Consider the following 23,535-nt stretch of genomic DNA (forward strand, 5'->3'; position numbering starts at 1 on the left):
CAAGGTTGCAAAAGAATCCTCCGTAGACAAAGGTACAAAACGAGCTTCAAGGCTACAAGAAACCTCCATCAAAAGGATCTCCAAGATCCTTAGAAAGGGCAGCTGTACTGACCGGAATCGGTCCAAAATCAGCCCCTTCGCCACACCAGAATCTCCAACTAGCTAGCTGAAAATCTGCAAACGTACCAGGCATGAACCATCACAATCGAATCTCCTCTTGCCTTCCAAACGCAGCCCCAATCTCGTCCAACTCCTCACTGAAAATCAGCAGCACTCCTCCATCATTTACTGGTTCAAAATGGCAGGTACACAAGGATTCTTCTCAACAAAAAATACAGCAGAGCACGATCAGACCCCTCTTGATGCAAAAACGCTAGATCTTGGGAAGTCTCCACGACGAAAACGCGGTCACAAGTCGCCCTTCTGCCCCTGAAAACACAGCCACTTTCAGCCCATCACGCACTCCGGATCCACTAGGCGTCGACAAAGGCTTTTTATACCATGTCAAAGTGCAGCAGCAGCTGAAGTTATACAAGAGCACGCACGCACACGCGAGAGAGAGAACTGAAATGAAATGAAATGTTATATTAACGTCTTCAAAAGGCCACAATGACCTATGAGACCAGAAAGTTACAATGTGGTGGATCTGATACAAAGTCAGAGTAACAAGAGTAACAAGATGACAAAATTACAGAATGACAAAATGACAAAAGAAAATACTATGGAATCCTAAACTGCTAGGCGTGAACTAAGTAGCTAAACAGCTAGCTGGGATAGCTAGATCATAGGAGATCCAGCATCGGGTCGCTGGCGGATCTCATCAATCTCCTCCATGGTCAGTAGTCTAACCGGGCGTCGTGCATGTCGAGCCAAAGTGATCCGAATCCGCTGATGCAGCCTCCGTCGATGCTGTGTAGTCCTCCGCAGTCGTGGGCGTCTGGATCTCGCTCAATCGCTCGGTCGATCAGTGTGCCGCTGGTGGAAGGCGACGAGCTCTGTTGTGGTAGTAACTCCTCCGGGTGTCCAGTGGCAGCTCTAAAGAAGTTTGTGGTCTATCTCTGAGACTGGCTAGTCTCTCCTCTTATCACGCTCTCTCTGTGTCTGCGCAGCTCGAGCAAAAACAAACCCAGGCATCTTTGATCCTCATACCGCATGACTCTAGAGAATGGTCCAAAGCCCTCTCTGAACAAGCAATGGAAGCGGCCTCGTATCTCGTAGTAGACGGGGCAGTGGCATGTGTAGTGCAACTCTGTCTCAGGCTCGATGTCACACACGGGGCATGTCCTGGCCTCTGCTAGTACTCCGCTGTATCTCCCAGTCTCGATCCGCAGCTGGTGTGAAGATGTGCGTATCTGGCCAATAGCACATTGTATCCCATGAGACAAGTGGGTGTCCATGTATCTGGGCCTCGTCACAAAACCATCCTCCGTAAGCTGGGGCCTGTCCTCCCATGATGATCTAGGGAAGGTCCCCAAATCTCAGCTCCATAAAGCATAGTTACCAGGAACGGGAAACCGGAACGGGATGCCATTCCCTGCTATGGGTACTCACGTTTGAAACACGGAACGGGGATTCGGAACGGGAACTTGGAATGGGAACGGGGAACGGAGACCTGAAAACGGCCATTCCCTGTTACTATGCCATAAAGCAATGCAGAAGCCACCAAAGTGTCAAAGAGCCAGAGCTTCGTCCGAGGCTCCTGAAACTGAACCTGTGAACACATCCTTTCCAATCTACCCAATGCGGCATGGGCTCGGGTCAATCTAGTGTCTGCTGCCCTCCTCAATGAAAATGCTGGCCCACTAAAAACCACTCCAAGGTAAGTGTAAGCATCTGTATACTCCACCTTCTCGTGGCCGTATGTGAATGCGGTCACTGACCTCTTGATCCACTGTAGGGTGGTATTAAATACCATGACCTTGGTTTTACCAAGGTTGAGAGACAAACCACTTTCCTGGGCAAACCTATGCAAAGCATCCAAGTGACGTTGCATCCCCTCCGGAAAGAGAGAGAGAGAGAGAGAGAGAGAGAGAGAGAGAGAGATGTTATATTAACGCCTTCTAAAGGCCAAATGACCTATGAGACACATCACGGTGATTCTGATACAAGGTTTGTATAAAAAGAAAGAAACTAACTAAACACAAACACTATTAGAGCTGTAAAAGATGGGTGTCGAGAGACTAAGGGGTACATATACAAAAGGTTGGCGTGTATCTAAGAGAACAGACACAAACTGGTGGATATGTGTGTATCAAGATCTGGAGATAGCTCGCATTGATCGGTGCATGATCATGCCCCATGGTGAGAGTTTGCGCAAGCGTCTGAGAGAGAGAGAGAGAGAGAGAGAGAGAGAGAGAGAGAGAGAGAGAGAGAGAGAGTGTACAAGTGCTCATGCAATCTACCAGAGTAGAGGCGCCCCCCTCTTTCCATGTAGGGGTACAACAACCAATAGGGCACCCACTACAAATGGCGGAACCATACAAAATCAAGGAAATCCCCTGAATGCTTAGAACCTATAAAGCCTCACAAGGCCGGGCACAGTCACAAAGAAGCTCTCTCTCACTAAATCTAGACGGAAAACCCAAAAGATGACCTCCAAAACACTAACAATAGGAAGGTACATGAAAGCATGCACATATATGTATGCACTTTGTCTCTACGTACATATGTATGTAAGGATGAATGCATGTCTTTGTGGACGAATAAGATAGTTGATGTATTTATGCATTTATGTTGGTATGTATGCCAGTGTATATACAGTTGTATGATGTATTTCTTCATGTATGCATGCATTTGTGTATAATGTACAGCTTAATGATGTATTTATGTATGTATGCAATACATATGTATGTATGTATGTGGGTAGGTAGGAAGGTACATGAATATAGTATGTACGTATATGTATGGATTTTGTCTCCGTGTACATGTGTATGTAAGGATGGATGCACGTCTTTGTCATTGAATAAAAAAGTCATTATCTCATTTGTGACCAAGAAATAAAACTCTACCCCCAAATCGCCCCCAAAAAGGAAGATAGAACGAAGAAGGGGGAGGGTGGCAAGTTCAAGGGGTGTGGCAAATTATGTATTCATGTCATTCAATTCTTTCTTTTAGTTTTTTATTGAAGTTGAATGAGTAGAAGCATTTACGATGCAAATGATTTTCTGCAATTTGATACCGTGAAAATGCTTTTGCACGTTCTTCTCTTTCAAACTGAAGTTGTTGCTCTAGTGCAGCAAGATCCTTTATGGCCTACAATAAGATCCAAAATTATGCTCATCTATGAAGTTCACAAATGACTTTCTTTCAATTGTTAAGTATATCTTTGAAAGGTACTAACTTTGAGCTCCCTCTCCGAGAGAAGCACACACACACAAGCATAATAAAGTGTTTAATGCGTGTGTAACAAACTGCTTACGTGTCAAAGCCTAAAGAACGGAGCCAACTTATAGGTGTGGCCGAGAGGCCTAAACCCTAAGAAGAACAAGTAACAGAAGAAGTCCTACCAAATTATGTTCGATGGGGCCCCAAGTGACATAAAGGAAGAAAATAAAGCAGGATCCGGACACACGCAAAAACTGATGACGTGGCAGATTTTTGAAAATTGTGATGGTATGATGACGTGGCAAGCTGTACGGATTTCCACGTTTTGCGCTGGCTGATGACGTGGCAGGCTCTACGGATTTCCGTAAATTATGCTGGCAGCTTTTGGCATTGCTTTTTGGACCAGAAGCTTTTGAGTTTTAAAGGCTTTTTACTGTAACTGCTTTTCAGGCCAAGGGCCTTTAAATATGAGGCTAGGGCTCATTCTCTGGCATGCTTCCTGAAGAAGGTGTGCAGAGTCTGGAGTACCGGCTTGTACTGTGTTGATGCAATATAAAGAAATATCGAAAGGGGCGCCAAGGTTTGCGGCCAATACTCTCTGGGGTGGAATTCCGCCACTCCGTGTCGCGTGTCATCTCTCTCTCTCTCTCTCTCTCTCTCTCTCTCTCTCTCTCTCTCTCTCTCTCTCTCTCTCTCTCTCTCTCTCTCTCTCTCAGAGTTCAGTTGTTATTGAAAGTGCTAAAAGTCTGTTCAATATGTTCTTTTCTATTGGCACGTGGTGCCCGTCATGTGACAGTGGTATCAGAGCATCAGGCGTGTGCTTTTCTGAAAGCATACCGGTCCTACAAAAGAGCAGACGGAGCTATTAGAGCTATCCCACCCTTACTTCATCGCGCATCGGACGCGCTCCCGTCTTCACCGCTCATGTCTTACAAGGCATAAGCCATTAAGATCACTTGCAAGAGAAGGATCTAAGAGTTTTTTCGAGTCACTGTTTTTCTCAAAGGCAATGCCATGCAGATGTTGATGTCTACAACTACCAAGCAACATACTCCAAGTATTGGCAAGCTTTCAAGAAGGGGGGGGGGGAAAAAAATGCCCGAAGTTATATGGTTTCTGACATCTTCCTTCGGAGTGCAACTTCTGGCAGAGTGGGGTATCCTGAAATGCTTGCCATGGAAACCCTAGCAGATTATAACTTGAAGTTTCTCGAGATGAGTAGATGTCTCTTCACGAGCAGATGACCTTGGAGGTTCTGTGCGATTGCTATGTCTTGGGACTACCATCGCCGTCAGACGAACACTATTTGTCCAAGAGCTGATGGACCATGCTGTGGTTGTCTACGACCTTATGGAAGGAACCTAACCCTAATTTTTTATGCAGGCTTCAGGATGGACAGTCGGTCGACTTTTCGAGCTCGACTGATGTCAATATCGCTTTTTAAGTTTGAGTTTTGTTTGATCTTGTTTGGTGATCCTATTTGGAATTTGTTTGAAATGGATGGTATCTGTTTTGAACCTGGTTTGGTGTCGAATTGAATTGTTTGACTCTGGTTTGATACTGTTTGCAATGATTGGTGATTTTACTCCCAGGTGGAGAAGTGAGAAATACTGTTTTGGTATTGTTTGAACCTCCGAACGACGCACGCCGATGCCTGGGGAGCGTTTCGTTGTATGTTTGAAAACCTCGGAACGACGCAGGCCGATGCCTGGGGAGCGTTCCGTTGTGCTAGAAAACCTCCAAACGACGCAAGCCGATGCCTGAGGAGCATTTGGTTGTATGCTTGAACCTCCAAGCGATGCAGACTGCGGTGTGGGGAGCGTTTGGTTGTACAGTCGTCTGAGCTCATGGCCCGGACCTTTTTAGGTTATTTGCGGGGGGTGACGAGGTAGTCGTTGAGTAGCTTCATACCACAGACCGTTTGTCTCAGGGAGTGCTCAGCGGCGCTATTTGTTGTGTCTTGTAACATGCATATGTAAGCATTTGTGTTGCATTGTGATGTGCCAATTACTGAATATTCCTAATTGGCTGAGATTGTCTGGGTATGTAATTTTAGTGCACCAAGACACCCGTGGAAGATCAGTACGGTCTGGGTGTGATGGCTAATTTTACTACGCCAAAATATCAAGAGTTCCGATCTAGACGAAAGGAGAAGCTAACACCTTGATCAAAAGAGCAGAAAGCAGAAGCTAACTCCTTGATCAAAAGAGCAGAAAGGAGAAGCTAACTCCTTAATAAAAAGAGCAAATCGATTGTCCCTCGGAATGACCCTCGAAAATTTTTGAGCTAACTTGAGTTGTTTTGCAGATATGCTGTAATCGCGGACGATTACTCTCTTTCAAGCAGGGGAGATGTAACAAACTACTGACGTGTCAAAGCCTAAAGAATGAAGCCAACTTACAGATATGGCCGAGAGGCCTACACCCTAAGAAGAACAAGTAACAGAAGAAGTCCTACCAACTTATGGGGACCCCGTTCGATGGGGCTCCAAGTGACATAAAGGAAGAAAATAAAGCAAGATCCGGACACACGCAAAAACTGATGACGTGGCAGATTTTCAAAAATTGCGCTGGCATGATGACGTGGCACGCTGTACAGATTTTCGTAAATTACGTTGGCCACTTTTGGCATTGCTTTTTGGACCAAAAGCTTTTGAGTTTTAAAGGCTTTTTACTGTAACTACTTTTCAGGCCAAGGGCCTTTAAATATGAGGCTAGGGCTCATTCTCTGGCATGCTTCCTGAAGAAGGTGCAGAGTCTGGAGTACTGGCTTATACTGTGTTGATGCAATATAAAGAAATACCGAAAGGGGCACCAAGGTTTATGGCCAATACTCTCTGGGGTGAAATTCCGCCACTCCGTGTCGCCTCTCTCTCTCTCTCTCTCTCTCTCTCTCAATTGGCAATCATTCACGTGACTTCAGTGTGTGTGTGTGTGTGTGTGTGTGTGTGTGTGTGTGTGTATAGCAGTTTGCATGACTTCACCCATTTCAACTCTAGTTTTACCCATAATAGAAGTATGTGTGTGGGTAGAGAGGCCTAGATTCTCTTTCTTTTCTTTTTTTCCCCTAGCGCGGAGCTCGGGGGCCACGGGAGGGGGAGTGTTACAGACTTGGACACCCCAAGTCGTGAATCTGGCACGACACACGAGAGAATCACTTAGAATACTTCACAAACTTATCACACTTTTAAAACAAAGTCGACACGCTCCGGCATAATTTCGTGCCCAGAGGTATTGGCCCCAAAAGTTGGCACCCCTGTCGGTATTTATTTTTGTATTAATGCTTGGGCAAAGTTACAACTTTCGAGGGACCTCTGCTCTCAGACTCTACATCCAGATCCTCTGAAGAGTGAGGCTTGAGAGATTCTTATAAACTCACAAGGGATGCTCAAAAGCAGAGCCCAAAAGCATTCACTTCAAAAGCAATAAACCAAAAAGCATCTGCTCTCAAAAGCCAGTATTGGAACTCCTAAAAAGAAGCCATCGTAATTTTCGAAAGTCCATACAGCCTACCACATCAGCATGTCAGCGCTTTTTACAGAAATCCGTACGATAGTCCACGTCAGCATGTCAATGCAATTTGCGGAAAATCCAATCAGCATTATTTAATTTCTTGCGTCCCTTAGGTACCCATAACTTGGAACAACTTATTATATGACGTTGGTGTCCAGGTAGTTGTGCCACGTCATCACTTTCTGACATATTCCCCTCTTGAAAGAATTGTAATCGCCCTCGATTACACCTGCAAAATCAGACATAAGCCATAAACCAATTCAGTAGACACTGACTCTTAAGTACCGATGCACTAGACGACATAAATCCAGCACTTGTACATAGACGACAGTCACCCCACATCACATTCAAATCATCAATAGAATCCATCCAGATCTAGGACCATGATTCCTCGCAACATAATTAGCAATTGCAAGAGCGAAATGTTGCACTCAAACACAATCACATGTGTGAGTAATCATTTCCGGGAATTCCGCTTCATCAATCAGTCACTAAGTTCATACTGAACTTAGAGTTTCAATCGTTCAGTTCTAGTCATCTTATCGCTATGAGCCATCTCATCCCTCGAGAACTCTTGATGCGCCCACCATAGTTTCATTCAGTCATTCATCATGATTCAAAATTCATGATCCTTATCTCGAATGTAAGCGGGTTCATTCTAAAGCTGTCACTGTTCCCAATTTGTTATCATCTCATTCTCGATTTCACATGTTATTTGTACACAAATAGCAGGATATTCCAAAAAACATTAAGTTCATACATAAATCAAAGTCATTTCCCATTTCAAAATTATTCGTTCATAAAGTCATAACGCAAGAATATTGTTAACACATCAATATCTTGTTCAATTTTCTATTTCTCATTCTTGTGCCTTTCTGGGGCACCGTGCAGATATATGTCCTTGTTCTCCACAGTCAGAACACTTCCCCATTTTGAGATATTCGTCTTTCTCTTCCTCTATCAGTCGGGGTCGTGTATTTTATGTCATCACTTGTCGAAGGTTGATCTATTGGATACGTCAAGTTACCCGCATGCATAGCAAAACCTTGCTTAGCATGACCCATCAACTGCTCTATGGATTTAGACGGGAGCACGATGTACGAAGGGTGGGAGTGGCCAAGAAGTCTGGGGTTGGGACACAAAGACTCTTTCTCAAAAATCTTTGACAAAGAAAACTTGTTGCGCTGCAAAAAGAATCGAATCCTCCATGGAAGAAGAATCTTTCTGAGCTCTGATACCACTGCATCAGGCTTGGACACTCCAAGCAAGAAATCGATAGCAATACTTTAGCAAAAACTTCATAATCATTGAACTTTTGCAGAGATAAAGAGAGAGAGAGAGAGTCGACACGGCCCGGCATAGTTCCATGCCCAAAGGTATTGTCCCCAAAGAGTCTGGCATCCCTTTCGGTATTTCTTTTTCATTAATCATTGCAAAGTACAACTCTCGAGGGACCTCGGCTCTCAGACTCTGCGTCCAGATGCTCTCCAGAGTGAGGCCCCAATGGCTCCTATAAATTTACAAGGGATGCCAAAAGCAGAGCCCCAAACGCAATTAAACTCAAAAGCAGTTAAGTCCTAAAAGCGACTGGCTCCAAAAACTGCCCAAAAAAAAGCAACAGTGCAATTTTTGAAATTTCGTACAGGCTACCACAACAGCAGGCTGTCATCGCGATTTTCGGGTTGCCACGTCAACATGCTATCAACGCTAATTGCGGGTGTCCGTACAACTGCCGCGTCATCTACCTGTCAGCGCATTTTGCGGACAGTCCGTACACTTGTGTTGCCACGTCATCATCTGTCCATACAGTGGTCATGTCCGCAAGTGGTCATGCCACGTCATCATTTTGTGACATTATATGGTCTCTTTTTCTCTCTTTCCTTATGTGAGTTCTATGAGAAAGGTATCTCTCTCTCAAGATACCTCTCTCTCATTTGAAACGAGAGTCAATATTCAGGATTTTATTTTTGCAACCATACACAATTCCTTTTAATGGTTTTTCAAGAGGGAACCTTCAAAAATTGAGCTACCATCGAGTATGATTCTAGAATGAACGTGGTAATACGTTCAGTTCAAGTACTTGTATAGACTTCTCCCGAGTAATAAAGATACCTTTGAGGGGTGAGGACCAACCCATCTTCTAGTCCCCACTACTATGCCGATCTTCTCACTCTTTCTCTCTATATCTCCCTCTGTATCAATTGGCTTCAATATTAAGTGATAATTCTATTTATCTGAGTACATTTTATATTGTTATGCGCTCTTATTTGTGATGGTGGCTATAGAGGTCTCTCCTTTTTTGTTCTCCCACAATGTGTTTGGCAATTGTTACATTTTGGGTTTTTGAGGTGTTTTTTTATAAAAGTTATATTTTAGTTGTAAGGAAATAGAGAGTGCTTATAATCAAAAAATCTCACAAATTCTTAGGTTTTGGTCGTGGAGCTTTGTGTCAAAGTCGACGATGTGGAAGCGTAGAGACCAAGGGGAGAGAGAGAGAGAGAGAGAGAGAGAGAGAGAGTCGCCTGAACCAATCAACCTTGGCAATGAATAGCTGAATGTGTATACAATGGAGACAAGGGGTTGCTTATATAGCAATCCCAGTAAATTGCCCTACCAAGACTTTGACAAATAAGTAAAATAAATACCTAAAAGCCAAACTAAATAATGGGATCACATTGGGCAGTTCACTTGAGATGCCTAAACTTTAACACCCTCTTTGCAGCTCATAGTGGACATCAATAGTGAGACCAAGTCGATGAAGAAGCTACCATGGACACCCAAGTAGTGGCCACCAACTGGATACACCTTGGTGTTGCTCTCCTCAACTTTGTACCTGAAAGTAATGCCATCTTGAGCATCGGTTGCCTTTGTAGAAACTTTGAACCGTAGACCATACTACGTCCAACAATCCCCATTCGTGAACTCTGTGCACATCACGTCCAAAATATAAAACTCCAAGATAATAAATTGTTGGAATCCTGTCCATAATCTGACCAACAACAATGAATTGGCTAGCCCATCCATAGTGTTTTAGACGTCTGATTGGTTCCCTTCCAAATGCATGTGCATTAAACTCCGACCTACGGGTCCAAGCACCAATAACTTGAACTCCAAAACAAGGGTCCAAATAAATTATAGGGAGCAGACATTGCCCCTCTCTGCCACTCACAAGCCTCTCTCTGGCTGAAGCTAGTGGTGACACCTGTCATTTGACTAGAAATCTGACGTCAAGGCCACTCTGGCCACTGCCACGAGTGCCATGCCAATCTACTCTGTCAAATCTTTATTACCGTTATCTCTGTCCAGCTTGCCTTTGTCGTTGTCTATATGTGAGTTCCTGCTTTTGCCTTTGGCTTCAAACTCCCGAGCCAAACAAAGCGTCCAATCACAATCATAACAACTGTGGTCATACCTCTCGGGTATCGAGGCAGCTAACTAAGTACTAGTACTGCCATTCGTGTCCAACTGACCTTTGTCGTTGTCCTCTAACGAATTCCTCCATTTGCTTTTGACTTCACGATCTCGAGCCAAACAATTTGTCAGGTTCCTTGAGAACTGTCGATGCATAGGCCGCTAAATGGATGGTTGACGATCCGTTATCCATAGCTTTTGGTTGCTTTAGGCTGTTTTTGTCAAGGGCGGTCAAACAAGGGGAGGCCATTGTGAAGTTGCGAGATCTGGAACTCCGGGAACCTTCTCGCTCTCCAAAGTGGCCGCAAGAACAAAGCAATTCCCACCCTCCTTTGCTGCTCTTCCCAAGCCGCTCCAACAAATCTCCTTTGCCGCGCCACCAATTCCTCTCTGCAGCCTTTCACGCCCTCGCACTATTCCCCCTCGTCGTGCCAAGGGACCCCGCACATGCCTCTTTGCCGCCACGTCTTCTTGCTTTTCCGAAACTGTCGGCGCCAATTCGCCAAGGAAAGCTTTGCCCGCTGGGGCTGCAGCGTTTTTACAACGCTGGGTGGACAGATGGGATGTAGCCGGGCTGCAGGGGATGTGTGTTTCAAAACGCTGGCTGCTGGGGGCAGTTTACTGCGCAAGGAAGGCAGCAAGGCAGGGTAGGTTGCCTCTGGCAACGCCAGCAAAGGGTAAAACGCAAGTGCAACATGGCAGCGTTTTAGGGTTTAAAAACGACAGGGCAGCAAGAGGGGAAATCGATGGCGAGGGCTTCTTCTCCTCCAGGCTGCTCCTCCACACCAAGGGCTTCAAGCACGACCTCGCTCTGATACCATGTCAAAGTCGACGATGCGGAAGCGTAGAGACCAAGGGGAGTGAGCACGCAAGAGAGAGAGAGAGAGAGAGAGAGAGAGAGAGAGAGAGAGAGAGAGTCTCCTGAACCAATCAACCTTGGCAATGAATAACCGAATGTGTATACAATGGAGGGAAGGGGTTGCTTATATAGCAATCCCAGTAAATTGCCCTACCCAAGACTTTGACAAATAAGTAACTTAAATACCTAAAAGACAAACTAAATAATGGGATCACATTAGGCAGTTCACTTGAGATGCCTAAACTTTAACACTTTGACGGGTTTCTGTCTTCAGCACTTTTGCCCCAACCTTGTCTCTACCTATCTAGCCTAGTTGGGAGACCTCTCTTTTGTTGCAGATTTTGTATCTACCCTTGTATTGTCACGTGCACATCTAACCCTACGTGCATGTGGACAAGTTGTAACTCCTACTTCTAGAGTTTAGGACAGCCTAGGAAGTGTTCTGGCACCCTTGTGAGCATATACGCAAGACGAGCATGTGCAGGCACTTTAGCATAGTTGCATGCCCTCTGATTGTACATGAGCACAGATAGTGTTTGCTAGGTGTAGCCACTAGGGAGTGTTCCCACCTAGTCATAGAATATCTGACCTAGGTAGTTATCGCATGTGAAGCACCTCTTATAATTGGTTTTTTTAACTTATTCTTAAGTGATCGTTAATTAGCAAGTAGTGCATATATAAGTGACCCTAGGCATCACTTCTCAAAGCGTATTCAATACTTGCAGTACAGTACCTAGCACAAGCATGCCCTAGCATTTTTACCTTCTAGCATTTCCTCTCCATCCTCACCCCTGGCATTTTCCCAGGCTACATGCAGAATTCAGCCAGCAGGCCCTCAAGCACCCCTAGCAACAGCATTCTACGGCAGATCAGCCATCACCCCTGAACGTTTTCAGCATCAACCCATCAATACCACTGGCCAGCAGGCCTCAGTCTTCATCGCCAGAAAATTTCAGATTTCAGCCCTCATCAGTAGTGTTCCATTTTTCGCATTTGTCAATGTCAGATCAGCCCATGCTTGCAGATCCGAGCCAACCCATCTAGCGTTTGCAGATTTCAGCCCCTTAGCCTCTCAGATCCCAGCATTCAGTGCAAGATCCCAGCATCTAGATCCATTGTATCAGCATTCGTGCATTCTAAAGCAAGTACCTCTCTAGCAATAGAGAGGGGGGCACTTGGAGGGGGGTTTGGGACCCCATCTGGTGTTATTCTTCTCTCTCTCTCTCTCTCTCTCTCTCTCTCTCTCTCTCTGAGAACCTTCATTCACGATGTCTCTCTCTACTCTATTGCACGTCTCTTTCGCAAAATAAAAAGAACCTTGAGTATGCATTCAGTACTCATCCTGAGTTATCACCTTAAATCACTTCTACTGCACATTACACACATGGAGTCAATAAAAAACATGTGCAAAGGTTTTTTTCTCATGTTTTGAGCTTTATTTCAAGCACTCAAGTGATCTATTTGGAGCTTTGAAGTGTGAGTCATGCGCAATTTTTGACAGGGTTGTTTCTATGGTAGCCTAAACAGGATTGTGGAAAACAAGCATGGTGTTCTTATGTATAAAAATTGGGGGATGTATGCTTAATATTGTGGTTTTGGCTTGAATAGTGGAAGCAATATCCTTGCCTATTGGTGAAGTTCAATGAAAATTTAGATCGAAAGAACACAAGTTAATTGTAATCTTGCTTTATGACCATATCTTGTGCATTTTTTATCATAATCCTGTTTTGCTATCATTTTTTGTAAGCAAATCTGTTCATCTCTGATTCTTGATCTTGCTGACATAGATCCTCTTTGAGTTTAGGACTTTGTGATGGTGCTTGTATTCCGATTCTACTGCATTTTGACTTTATTTGCTACTGCTTCCAGCTCTCGACTTCTTCACCAACTTTGAAGCAATTGGATCACAGTCCATGTTCGTTTGTGCGTGCAATCTGATATTAATTTGAAGTTAATAGTAACTTATAGTTGAACTTCAAGAGGTTTGGGGTGTTGTGTATACATTGAGCTATAGAGAGGCGTACTATTTGCTATTGGGTGTGTCCAGCTCTTCCCCCTTTCCAACATGGCAAGACATTCAAGGGAATTAGGGTTCAATAACCCTAACCCTGACCAAATTTGGGAACCCCAACCAAGGGGCTGACGTGGCAATCAAGCCTGCAAAACACGGAGGCATGTTGACATGGCAGTGCAAAACACAGACTCAGCTTTTGGCGTCAGATTTTGGACCAGTTCCTTTTGGGAATGTAGAGCCTTTGATAGAAGTTGCTTTTAAATATGTAAGATGGACTCTCACTCTAACATTCTAAGCGTGTGGAACTAGTGCAGAGGAGCCGGCAATTGTTCTTGATGTGAGGCAATAAAGAAAGAAATAACATAAGGGGCACCAGACTTTGGGGTCGTCTGTTGCAGTTTTTATTCGTGTGTTGCTATTGATTTCTTGCTTGGGTGTCCAAGCCTGTTTACACTCTTGATAGCATTTTCATTTGTCAAAAGAGGTATGTTCAAACATTGCTTCAAAAGTATGGTGCGGAATACTTGCTCGCCCATTTTTGTCCTATGGACCAAATTCAGTCACTAGAGTCATGTGTACAAGTGGAATGAGCTGGTCACTTGACACCTACTCCACGGTTAGCGTTTCAGTGTCAGATGCCATATCAGATTAGCTGAGCAGAATTAGGTGAAAAAGTCAAACAAACAACTGAACTAAAATGAAAGACTTTGGATGACATGAACTAAGACATCTAAGGATGATGATACTCCTTTGGTAAATGCTATGGAGTTCAGGTAGCTTATTGGTTCTCTCTTGTTAACAATCATTTTGTTCCCTCTTGTTCTTGGTTGAGTATTTTGAGTCGATTTTCAAATTTATAGCATTATTGATTGACAACGGTATTCATTATTCTAGCAGTGATATTAATAAAATAGTGATTTTGAATTAGTTAGATGTGTTTGCACTCGGAGGTTTACTAACAATTCAATCTCTCTCTTGGTAATGATCTAGCTGTCTCTTTTTCTATTGAAGCTTATTTTGACACTACAACAGAAGCTTTATAGCTTCCTTCATCTCCTACCATAGTTTACTCAGATTGTTAAGAGTGCTATTACTTTGGCATATAGTTTGTGGGACGGACTAACTCCTAAGCACATTGATATTCATTACCACTTTGCTCAAGATCACAAGGAGAATGGTCGTATTAGCCTGGCCCTAGAGTAATGTCCGACCCTCAACAACCTTGCAGAACTTCTGACCAAGCCTCTACCTCGACCTAGATTGGATTGTCTTCCAACGACGTGAAGTTGGACCACCTATTTGGCTCCAAAAAGAAGATATGTCGTCACTAGATGGTGCATTCTCGGTTGCATGTCATGTTGGATGGCCACAATGTCCCTACCTATACATTTTAGTATACTTTGCATATTTAATAGCTTTTATGCTGATGTGGCATATTACTAGGTGATGTGATACATCTATTAGCTTTTTTGCCACATGTCACCATTTTTAGAATGTCGCAATTTTCTAGGGTGAGTCACCTCAAAACGAGGGGCCGCCATTTTTCAAGTCACTTATTCGGATATATAAGTGACTCTCAGTATCTCATTCCCATTATCCAATTGTATGAGCACTCTTTTGAGTTATTGAGTTATTCCTCGCATTCTCTCCCTCTCACATTGTGTTTGTCTCCTCTAACATGTGCTCCTCTCTTCATTCCTTCACAAGTCCTCACTAAATTACTGTAAGACACATTGGCCAAGAAGACAAATAAAAGTTATATATTATGGATAATGACACACAAAATAATGGTGTGATGGGCCATGGCACAAATTATATACAAACTACTAGCAATAACCTCTCAGAATGTTGAGTTTGTTTCTTTTGACTGATGGTTCAAATTAACTTGAATGGGAGCAAGAATTCAAATGTTAAGTGGTCAATTTGGAAGAAATTGCCAAAACCAAGAGGTCAAATTCAAGAACTATGATGTTTTTAGCAAACGACATAGCTACATAAGAGAGAAAAAAGGGTTAGTGATGACAAATCAAACAAAACTTGAGTATAACACCAATCCCTACACCAAGAGGTAAAATTCAAGAACTATGATGCTAAAGCACATAAGAGAGAAAAAAAAGTTAGAGATGACAAATCAAACAACATTAAGTACAACATCAATCCCTACACGAAAAAAACAATGTACAAGAGAAACAATGAGTGTTGGAAGTGAATAATAGTTAACCATGAATAAATTGAAAAGGATCATTTGTCACACTGAGAATAAAACTCACTTACAATGCTTAAATTATTCCATATCGAACAGGTCTACTTTCATGGAAGAAATATGAGTGCTTGGGGGTGGAGTACCTTCTCCTCCCGCTGAAATATTTTGTTGCGATAAGAGTCAATTGTCCCTTTTTCTTCCGAGCTAGTATAGAACCTAGTAAAAGCTATATCACGAAACTGCAGATAATTGTTGTAATTCAAGTCTCGATCAGCACATTAACTCTGAAAAAAAATTTAAAAAATTAAAAAAATGATTTGGCAAATATATAAAAGCAAAAACCTTTTGAAAATACTGGTGAAACTTGAGAAGGTCTGGAGAGAGATCCCCTCCTAGATTCATTATGAATTGCAAGAAAGATTTCTGCTCTCAAAAAGCAAGCACAATTAGATCAGAGATTTAGTTGACTTATACCAAAGTGAAATATCAAGATGCTATTGTCGTGCTGTTTAAAAAGAGAAAACATGTGTCATTATTTAGAACTGTCCAAAGCATTGTCGACCGGACGTACCACAAAAAAATCGAACATGTTCCAGGTAGGGGGAGTAACCTTCTCTCCTGGAGGGGATTCTGAGAGTTGATTTGAAGGCGAGTATGCGCTGATGGAATCGAGTGCATTGAGAATGTCCTAGAAACCGGAAAACTCATAAACCTAAAATGCCACAGACAAAGGCAGGGTTTGTGAGAGACAAAAAACTTACAGTTTGCATGGATTCCACAGAAAATGTTGGCAATGCATCATCCATAACTCGCAAGTGGATGAAAACCCGCGTTTCTGTATGCGGGTGGGTGCGCTGCGCATGTTAGCTCTTCCCCAATCCCGATTGCAGTTCACGTAACCAGCCTCCATTTTATCGAGTCCGCCTTACTTTCGGGCTGCCAATACTAGGCTAGCATTTGTAATTTTACAACGCCCACGGGCTCTTAAATGAAGCCTCACTGGGTGAGTCCGATACATTGCGCACATGAGGCGATTCACGCTGCATTCGTTTGCACTTGGTGAACGCCTCTAAGCGAACGGCACATTGCACACATGGCCCCGTTCATTCAGCAAAAGCTTTTGACACAAGCAACAGCTTTTTCTGTAGCCTTTGCAGGCTTGCTCCCAACAATCGAGTCCTTGGAGGGCTGAAGAAATCGTTAAATGGGATCGGAAGGCAATCCGCACCACAACAAAATAATGATGGGCCACCTCTACTTTTTGAGTAGATTTGGTATCGGTTGGAGCTCATGTGCACACTGCAAAAGTGGGAGTCGGAGTCGGACCAAGGTTCATTTTTTAAGGTTGTAAAACCCTTCAGGGCCACTTTTGACTTTCAAGAGAAGTGACAAAAATTTTAGAAGTTGCCTATGAAAAGCTATTTAAACGTTTTGCCATACTTGTGAAAGGACACATCAAAGACAATGTTGCCCTTGAAGGGCACTTTTTTTGGGGAAAAAAAAAAGTCAATATGTGTACATGTATATTATATAATACTAAGTATAGTACGATGATTTTCTTTTTAGAGATGAAGGTTGGAGACCAAATTCCTATGGTTGCACTTTCAACTATCTGACTTGATACATTTTTGTGTTGAATTTGACTAAAAAATTAAGTGTAGATCTGGTGATTTCGTATTTAGAAGGGTATGAAAAAATGTATGTATCATTTGAAGGGCAAATTTTTAAAAAGTGTCCGTCGTGAAGAAGGGCAGATTCTAAGCTAGATCTTCCATAGAAAGTAGAAGGCCATTTTGCAAAATAGCAAATAAATAAATCTTTTGCAAAGGCTCTATTGGTTAGACACAGAAAGTCCGCGGGTAGCGACAAACTCATAGAAAATTGGAAAAAAATAATTATTAAAATATAGGATTATCTTCATTAGGGCTTTGATTAAATTGTTTTGGTGATGTTTGAAGGGTTATACAAAAGAACCTGTATTTGAAATTAATAATGAAACACTATTTATATATGTAAAACAATGTGGTAGTAATTAAAAAACAAGAGGAACGGGTGAGTGCGGTGTGAAAGTAGGAAACTAGTATTTAAACGGATCTATATCTACGGACGATTGAACCCAATTAGTCGGGTATTGTTCACAATATTACTAATTTTAGACTAAGTCTTAGATCATATTTAGGGTTTATGAATGGCGGCCGTGCCTCTTAAGCGTGGGAAAAAAGGGTTATGGATTCTAAATATGTCGATAGGATTTTATCTTTGTGAGATAGGAATTAGCTTCAAATGAAATCACTTGATTATCAACTTGATCTGTGGTGTATGACCTTACAACCACAATTGCAATGGATAGAGGACTTCCTCTCTTGAGCCCCTCTTCTGTCGCTCATATCTCTACTTCGTGAAAACGGAGTAGGGTGTCGTCAACGAAACTTGAGAATGCCATATATCAAGTCGCCCCACTCTGTTGGAATTAGGGTTGCAGAGAAACACACACAGCTTGGAGAAGACGAAGGAAGCTCAAGGCACACAATAGAGAGTGTGTTACTTAGTGTGCAATGGAAAGATAGATAGCCCTAGAGTGATGGGCGTATATACAATGCACGGGGGGAAAAACCTCCTAAAGAGGAAAAAAATGCCCCGACGGTCCTAGTGTGTTCACACGCATCACTACCACATGTATATGGTAACAAATCCCCCCTGGAGTGATGCGGTGAACGAGAGCTGACACATGAGTAAAGGGAAGTGCCATGCCCTAAGGACGGGATCAGTCCACAAAGGGGAGTAAGCCCAAAGCTTTGCGGAAAGCTTCAAGCTTCTCACGACACAATGCCTTTGTAAAAAGATCTGCAAGGTTGTCCTGTGTTGGCACATAAGCCAAGCTGATGAGAAATACATCACCCTGAACCACGATGAGAAATACATCACCCTCACGCTTTGCATACAATGTGCTTTCTGTTGGACTGTTACGAAAGCCTTGTTTGACCAAATGAGTGTCAGCTTTCTCATACCAAGCACGAGGAAATTGCTTCAACCCATACAAAGCCTTGTTACATTTGCACACTTTGTCCTCTTGTCCTTTTATGACAAAACCGCGAGGCTGCGTTACATAAACTTCCTCAAATATGTCACCGTTCAAGAAAGCACTAACAATGTCTGATTGATGTACATCCCAACCAAAATGAGCTGCCAATGCACATAGAAAACGCACAGTAGTCATACGACAAGTGGGAGCAAAAGTCTCTTCATAGTCTATGCCTTTTTGCTGTGATAAACCTTTTGCAACAAGTCGAGCCTTATGGCAATCGATCTCACCATCCGGCTTGCATTTCAACTTGTAAACCCACTTCGTACCAATGGCCTTTTTGCCAAGAGGCAAATCACATAAAGTCCATGTGTCATTTCTATAAGTGCATCATATTCTGATTGCATGGCAGCCATCCAATTTTCTGAATTATGTGCTTCATCAAAAGATAGAGGCTCCTCAACATTGGTATAAGGCACTGTACATTGGTGTTTTATCCCACGACTAGCCAGAAATGCATTAAATTCATGAGACATATACTCCCCCCCTCGATCGGAACGGAGGGTGCCCATAGTACATTTCGAGACATTTTCAGCCATAGCCAGAAATTGTTTGAAGCACATAAAAACTTCGGACTTCGCTTTAAGCAGAAATACCCATGCATGCCTTGAGTAATCATCAATGAAAGTCACGAAGTACAGGTAATTGCCCAAGGACGGAGTTTGCATGGGCCCACAAACATCACTATGCACAAGCTGCAACCTGCATGTGGCCCGAACTGAACCATCCTTTGGAAATTTAGAACGCTGCATCTTACCCAAAATACAGCCTTCACAAACATGTTTGACAGGTGCTTCAAGAGGTGGCAAAGAAGCAACCATATTAGATTTCTGCAAACGCAGCAAACTGGCAAAATTCAGATGACCAAAACGTGCATGCCAAATTTTTGCATCTGAAATAGCCCTTGAATCTGCAACAGTATTTGCAAATTTTTGTCCACACTTGTCATACAAAGTGAGCTTATACAGCCCACGGCACAACAGCCCAGATGCAACAATTTCATCACCAAAACTGAGATCATGAACTGTACATCTATCATCCACAAATTTGACTACAAGTCCAAGCCTAGCAAGTGCGGATACAGACAAGAGATTCTTCTTGATCCTAGGTACATAAAGTGCATCAACAAGTGTGAAGGAACTACCATTAGCAGCAGTGAGCACAATCTTTCCAACTCCCTGAACTGGATAAGAGGCGTTGTTGGCACAAGTGACCAAATTCCCATGAGGGACAGACTCCTGAGAGGTAAACAATTCACGATGTGAGGTAATGTGCTTTGTAGCACCACTATCGAAATACCACACATGTGAATCTGTAGCAACTGACAAGCATGCATCATGGACAGCAGGATTGTAAGTGCACTCTGCGCTAAAAGCCCATTCTGCATCAACATCAGCAACAGAGTCTCCTTTCACAAAAGACTCAACAATGGCTGCATTTGTAGTGGAACCAGCATTTGCAGTGGAACCACCCTCTTTCTTCTTAGCCTCTTTGGCCTTCAACTTAGGACACGACTTGATCAAGTGATCATTGGCTTTACAATAATGGCAACGCATCTTCTTTTTGCCCTTATCACCAGAATTGCCATACGAAGTACTGCCAGCAGAAGCATTAGGAACATAATTTTTGCCACTCGCAGCAGAACCATAAGAAGTGGCTACATTACTATTACCACCCTTTCTTTGAGAAGCAATAAAAGCCTGTTCAACTGCACGCTGCCTAGTCCTGTTTTTTCTGGAAACTGACTCTTGCAACAGCAATGTGCATAATGCATCAAACTTCACAACTTCAGGATTTCCTTGGGTCATCAGTCTCCAAGTACTAGCAAAAGTCTGGTAGGAATCTGGTAAGGCATCAAGAACAGTCTGCACAAGGGAACTCTCTGAAATGACTTCACCTGCAAAAATAAGCTGCTCATTGATATCCTTGACACTAGCAAGGAAAGTGTCCATATCATCTTCCTCATGCATAATCTTCGACTCCAGCTCTTTACGCAGCAAAGCAATTTTAGCCTCATTGCGGCTTGCATAAAGACCTGCTAGAATATCCCAAGCCTGTTTTGCATATTTTGCTGAATGGATGTGAGGAACAATGGTGCGCTTCACAGACAACGCAATCAATGCATGAGCCTGCGCATCCTTAACATCCCAACGAGCTTGTTCTGTCGTAGGCAAAACAACTCTAACAGCTGCAATCCTTGCAGCAAGACCTGCAACATCGCCTACATCCTCACAACCAGGACGTACATCAATGCCCTGCACAATGTTCCAGACACCCTTTGACACAAGAACACGTTGCATCATATAAGCCCACATAGGGTAGTTGTCCCCATCCAGCCTGTTCTCAGTAGCAAACATCTTGAACACATTTGTGTTGTTGTTGTCAGCCATGGTAAATGCTGCACCTGATGTGAAAACTGGCCGAAAATAGGAGAAACAGAGCGGGAACAACCTGTGCTATATAGCACAAACCGTAGAAGACTATAAGGCACCTGTTATGCAGAAAACGGCACTGACAAAAATTCTGCACAAAATGACAAAATAGCCTGTGCATTACTGCCTGTAGTGGAAATGGAGGCTGAAATGACCCCAAATCAAAATTCTGAGCAGACTAAGCTCTTCGAGCACTCCCAAAAAAAATTTCGACCTGACAACGCTCGCCAAAGCTCACTGAAATCAGAGAAAGTGAGCATGCGTGTGCTGGAGCAGCTGGCGACTAAGCCCGGGAGGGCGTGACCTGCTCTGATACCAATTGTTGGAATTAGGGTTGCAGAGAAACACACACAGCTTGGAGAAGACGAAGGAAGCTCAAGGCACACAATAGAGAGTGTGTTACTTAGTGTGCAATGGAAAGATAGATAGCCCTAGAGGGATGGGCGTATATACAATGCACGGGGAAAAAACCTACTAAAGAGGCGAAAAAATGCCCCGACGGTCCTAGTGTGTTCACACACATCACTACCACATGTATATGGTAACACAATCTTTTAGAGTTGGGAACCTCACAATTGGTATCAGAGCCTTAGGGTAAGGTTCTGCACTATTATTGACGGTGAAATCGGCACTCGCACTAGTTTTCATTGGTTACCCCGAGCTTTCTCGTGTGTATCGTCTTTTATACTCATGGCCGACCCATCGGAATATTACGACATGCCGACTCATGTATATATTATGTTTGCTTATGGAGAGATCTTTTGTAGAGCCCTAAATGACTTTTGAGGATTTTATGAATAGTAAATTAAGTTATTTTGCTTCAAAAGAATTGTTTGACTTGTTAAGTCATTTGATTGAGTTTTGGTAGATTGGATAAGCCATGATTGGTTAAGTTATGTGATTGAGACATGACATGACTAGTTAAGTCATGTGATTGGGTTTTAAAGAACTGAATAAGTCATGATAGATTAAGTTATGTGATTGAGATTTTAGTGGACTAGATAAGTCTAAGTTTGAAAAATACCTTAGTCTTTTGAGTTATTATGAACATTGTGTGAATATATGCGTACACTCAATCCTCAGATTACTCCGACATTGGATAACCCTCAGAACGATGTTATTTACACGGAAGTTCAAGAGAACAAATTGTTGGTCAAACAAATGCAACCACCTTCTTTAAAGGAGAAGGTGATGAAATTGAGAAGGACGCTGAAGTATGGATTGAAGCTATGGACGATTTATTTCTCTACTGCAAGGACCACACCTACAAATCAAGCAATGCTAGGGATGTTTCGCCTCTCAGGGAAAGCGAAATTATGGTGGAAACAACATTGTCGTGACATGAGAGTATTGAAAAAATCCCAAAGTTGGAGGGAAATCAAACAAGCAGTGAAGGAAAGATACTTACCTCCTGTCCACGAAGCATTGAAGATGAATGAGTTATTTAGCTTGAAACAATAAAGTTTATCCCTAGAAGAGTACTACTCAAAGTTTGTAAAGCTTATACGTTACGCTCTGCCAATGACTATAGAGCAACAGGTAGCCCGTTTTTGCCAAGGTTTAAGAGAACCAATTAGTTCGCGTTGGAAGCCCTGAAACCTACCATTGTACAAGATGCTTTACTATAAGCTAAACTTTTAATGAAGGATCAAGGGATTACAACAGTAATTGAACATAATCATAACTTCAATGATAGACAACCACACAGAGCTTATGCCGCTAATGCGCAAGATCCTCCACGCTTGAATGTTCGATGCTTTGAATGTGGAGAGTTGGAACATTATCGGAATAGTTGTCCACGTCTAACTAATATAGCGGCACTAGCAACTGAAACAGTTTGAGGAAACTATCTTTTTTGGGACATAATGGTGGATGATCTGGTAATGAGAGTAGGACTACCCTCACTTCTTCTCGAGATGAGGACATCTTGAAACCCTAAGTTGGGGAGATTGTAATTTTTCAATAAAGATATTTCATTTACTTTGCAAAAGTGTTTAAGGTTCACATTTTGTTGAGTCGTAGAAAGTTTAATCAGAGCAATCGGATTGAAAATCGGACTTTGAAAGTATTAATTATGGTCCTTATTCACTTGGAAACAATAGGTTGATATGAAAAACTTAAGCCTCAAGACAATATCTAAAAATAAGAGTTGTTTCTTAAGAAGGAGGAGTAGTTTTAGGAAAGAGAGAGTAATTTTAAGAAAGGAATAGTATTTTTAGGAAAGAAAGAGTAGAAGGAATATTTTTAGGAAAGAAGGGGTATTTTTAGAGAAGCAAGAATAATAAGTAAAGTTTAGAGCTTCTTTTCTTCGAAGCCAAATTTCTCCTAAAATCAAAGTCTCAAAATTGCACATCGAGATGTGTATCCGCACTGTTTTTTTAAAAGTCACGAACCCGCACGAACTTATCTATTTGCTTTTTGCTATTCTTAGCTTTTGCTTTTGGCTCTTGAGAGCCTATATAAAGACACTCTCCCGTCACTTTCAAGACACACACACAGAAGTTCTCAAAAGCCAAAGGTCTCTTGCCTTGACGTCGGAGGTAAGTTCTCCCCCTCAACCTCTCTCCCTCAAGCTCTCACCCTCAAACCATCTCCACCTCCATCCCCAACTCTACCTCTATCGCCATCTCTCTCTTGCAATCTTCTCGGCAAGCAAGGAAGCCATAAATCTACTTTTCACTGCAAAAATTTTCCCTCT

General features: G+C 42.7%; 1 protein-coding gene across 1 annotated transcript in view; it reads right to left on the bottom strand.

Moving 5' to 3' along the window:
• Positions 1 to 16,544, bottom strand: part of LOC147422323 (uncharacterized) — a 52,956-nt gene extending 36,412 nt beyond the window's left edge. Inside the window, exons 1-5 of the mRNA XM_086502475.1 lie at positions 16,085 to 16,544; positions 15,895 to 16,011; positions 15,666 to 15,746; positions 15,467 to 15,562; positions 3,150 to 3,252 (exon numbers count right to left, since the gene is read on the bottom strand). Coding sequence (XP_086358601.1) covers positions 3,150 to 3,252; positions 15,467 to 15,562; positions 15,666 to 15,746; positions 15,895 to 16,011; positions 16,085 to 16,129 — 442 coding nt within the window. The 5' untranslated portion in view covers positions 16,130 to 16,544. The remainder of the gene's footprint in view (positions 1 to 3,149; positions 3,253 to 15,466; positions 15,563 to 15,665; positions 15,747 to 15,894; positions 16,012 to 16,084) is intronic.
• Between the last annotated feature and the right edge of the window lie 6,991 nt (positions 16,545 to 23,535).

This window comes from Adiantum capillus-veneris, chromosome 27 (assembly GCF_014529385.1).
Source record: "Adiantum capillus-veneris isolate H3 chromosome 27, ASM1452938v2, whole genome shotgun sequence".
NCBI classification, from domain to species: Eukaryota; Viridiplantae; Streptophyta; class Polypodiopsida; order Polypodiales; family Pteridaceae; genus Adiantum; species Adiantum capillus-veneris.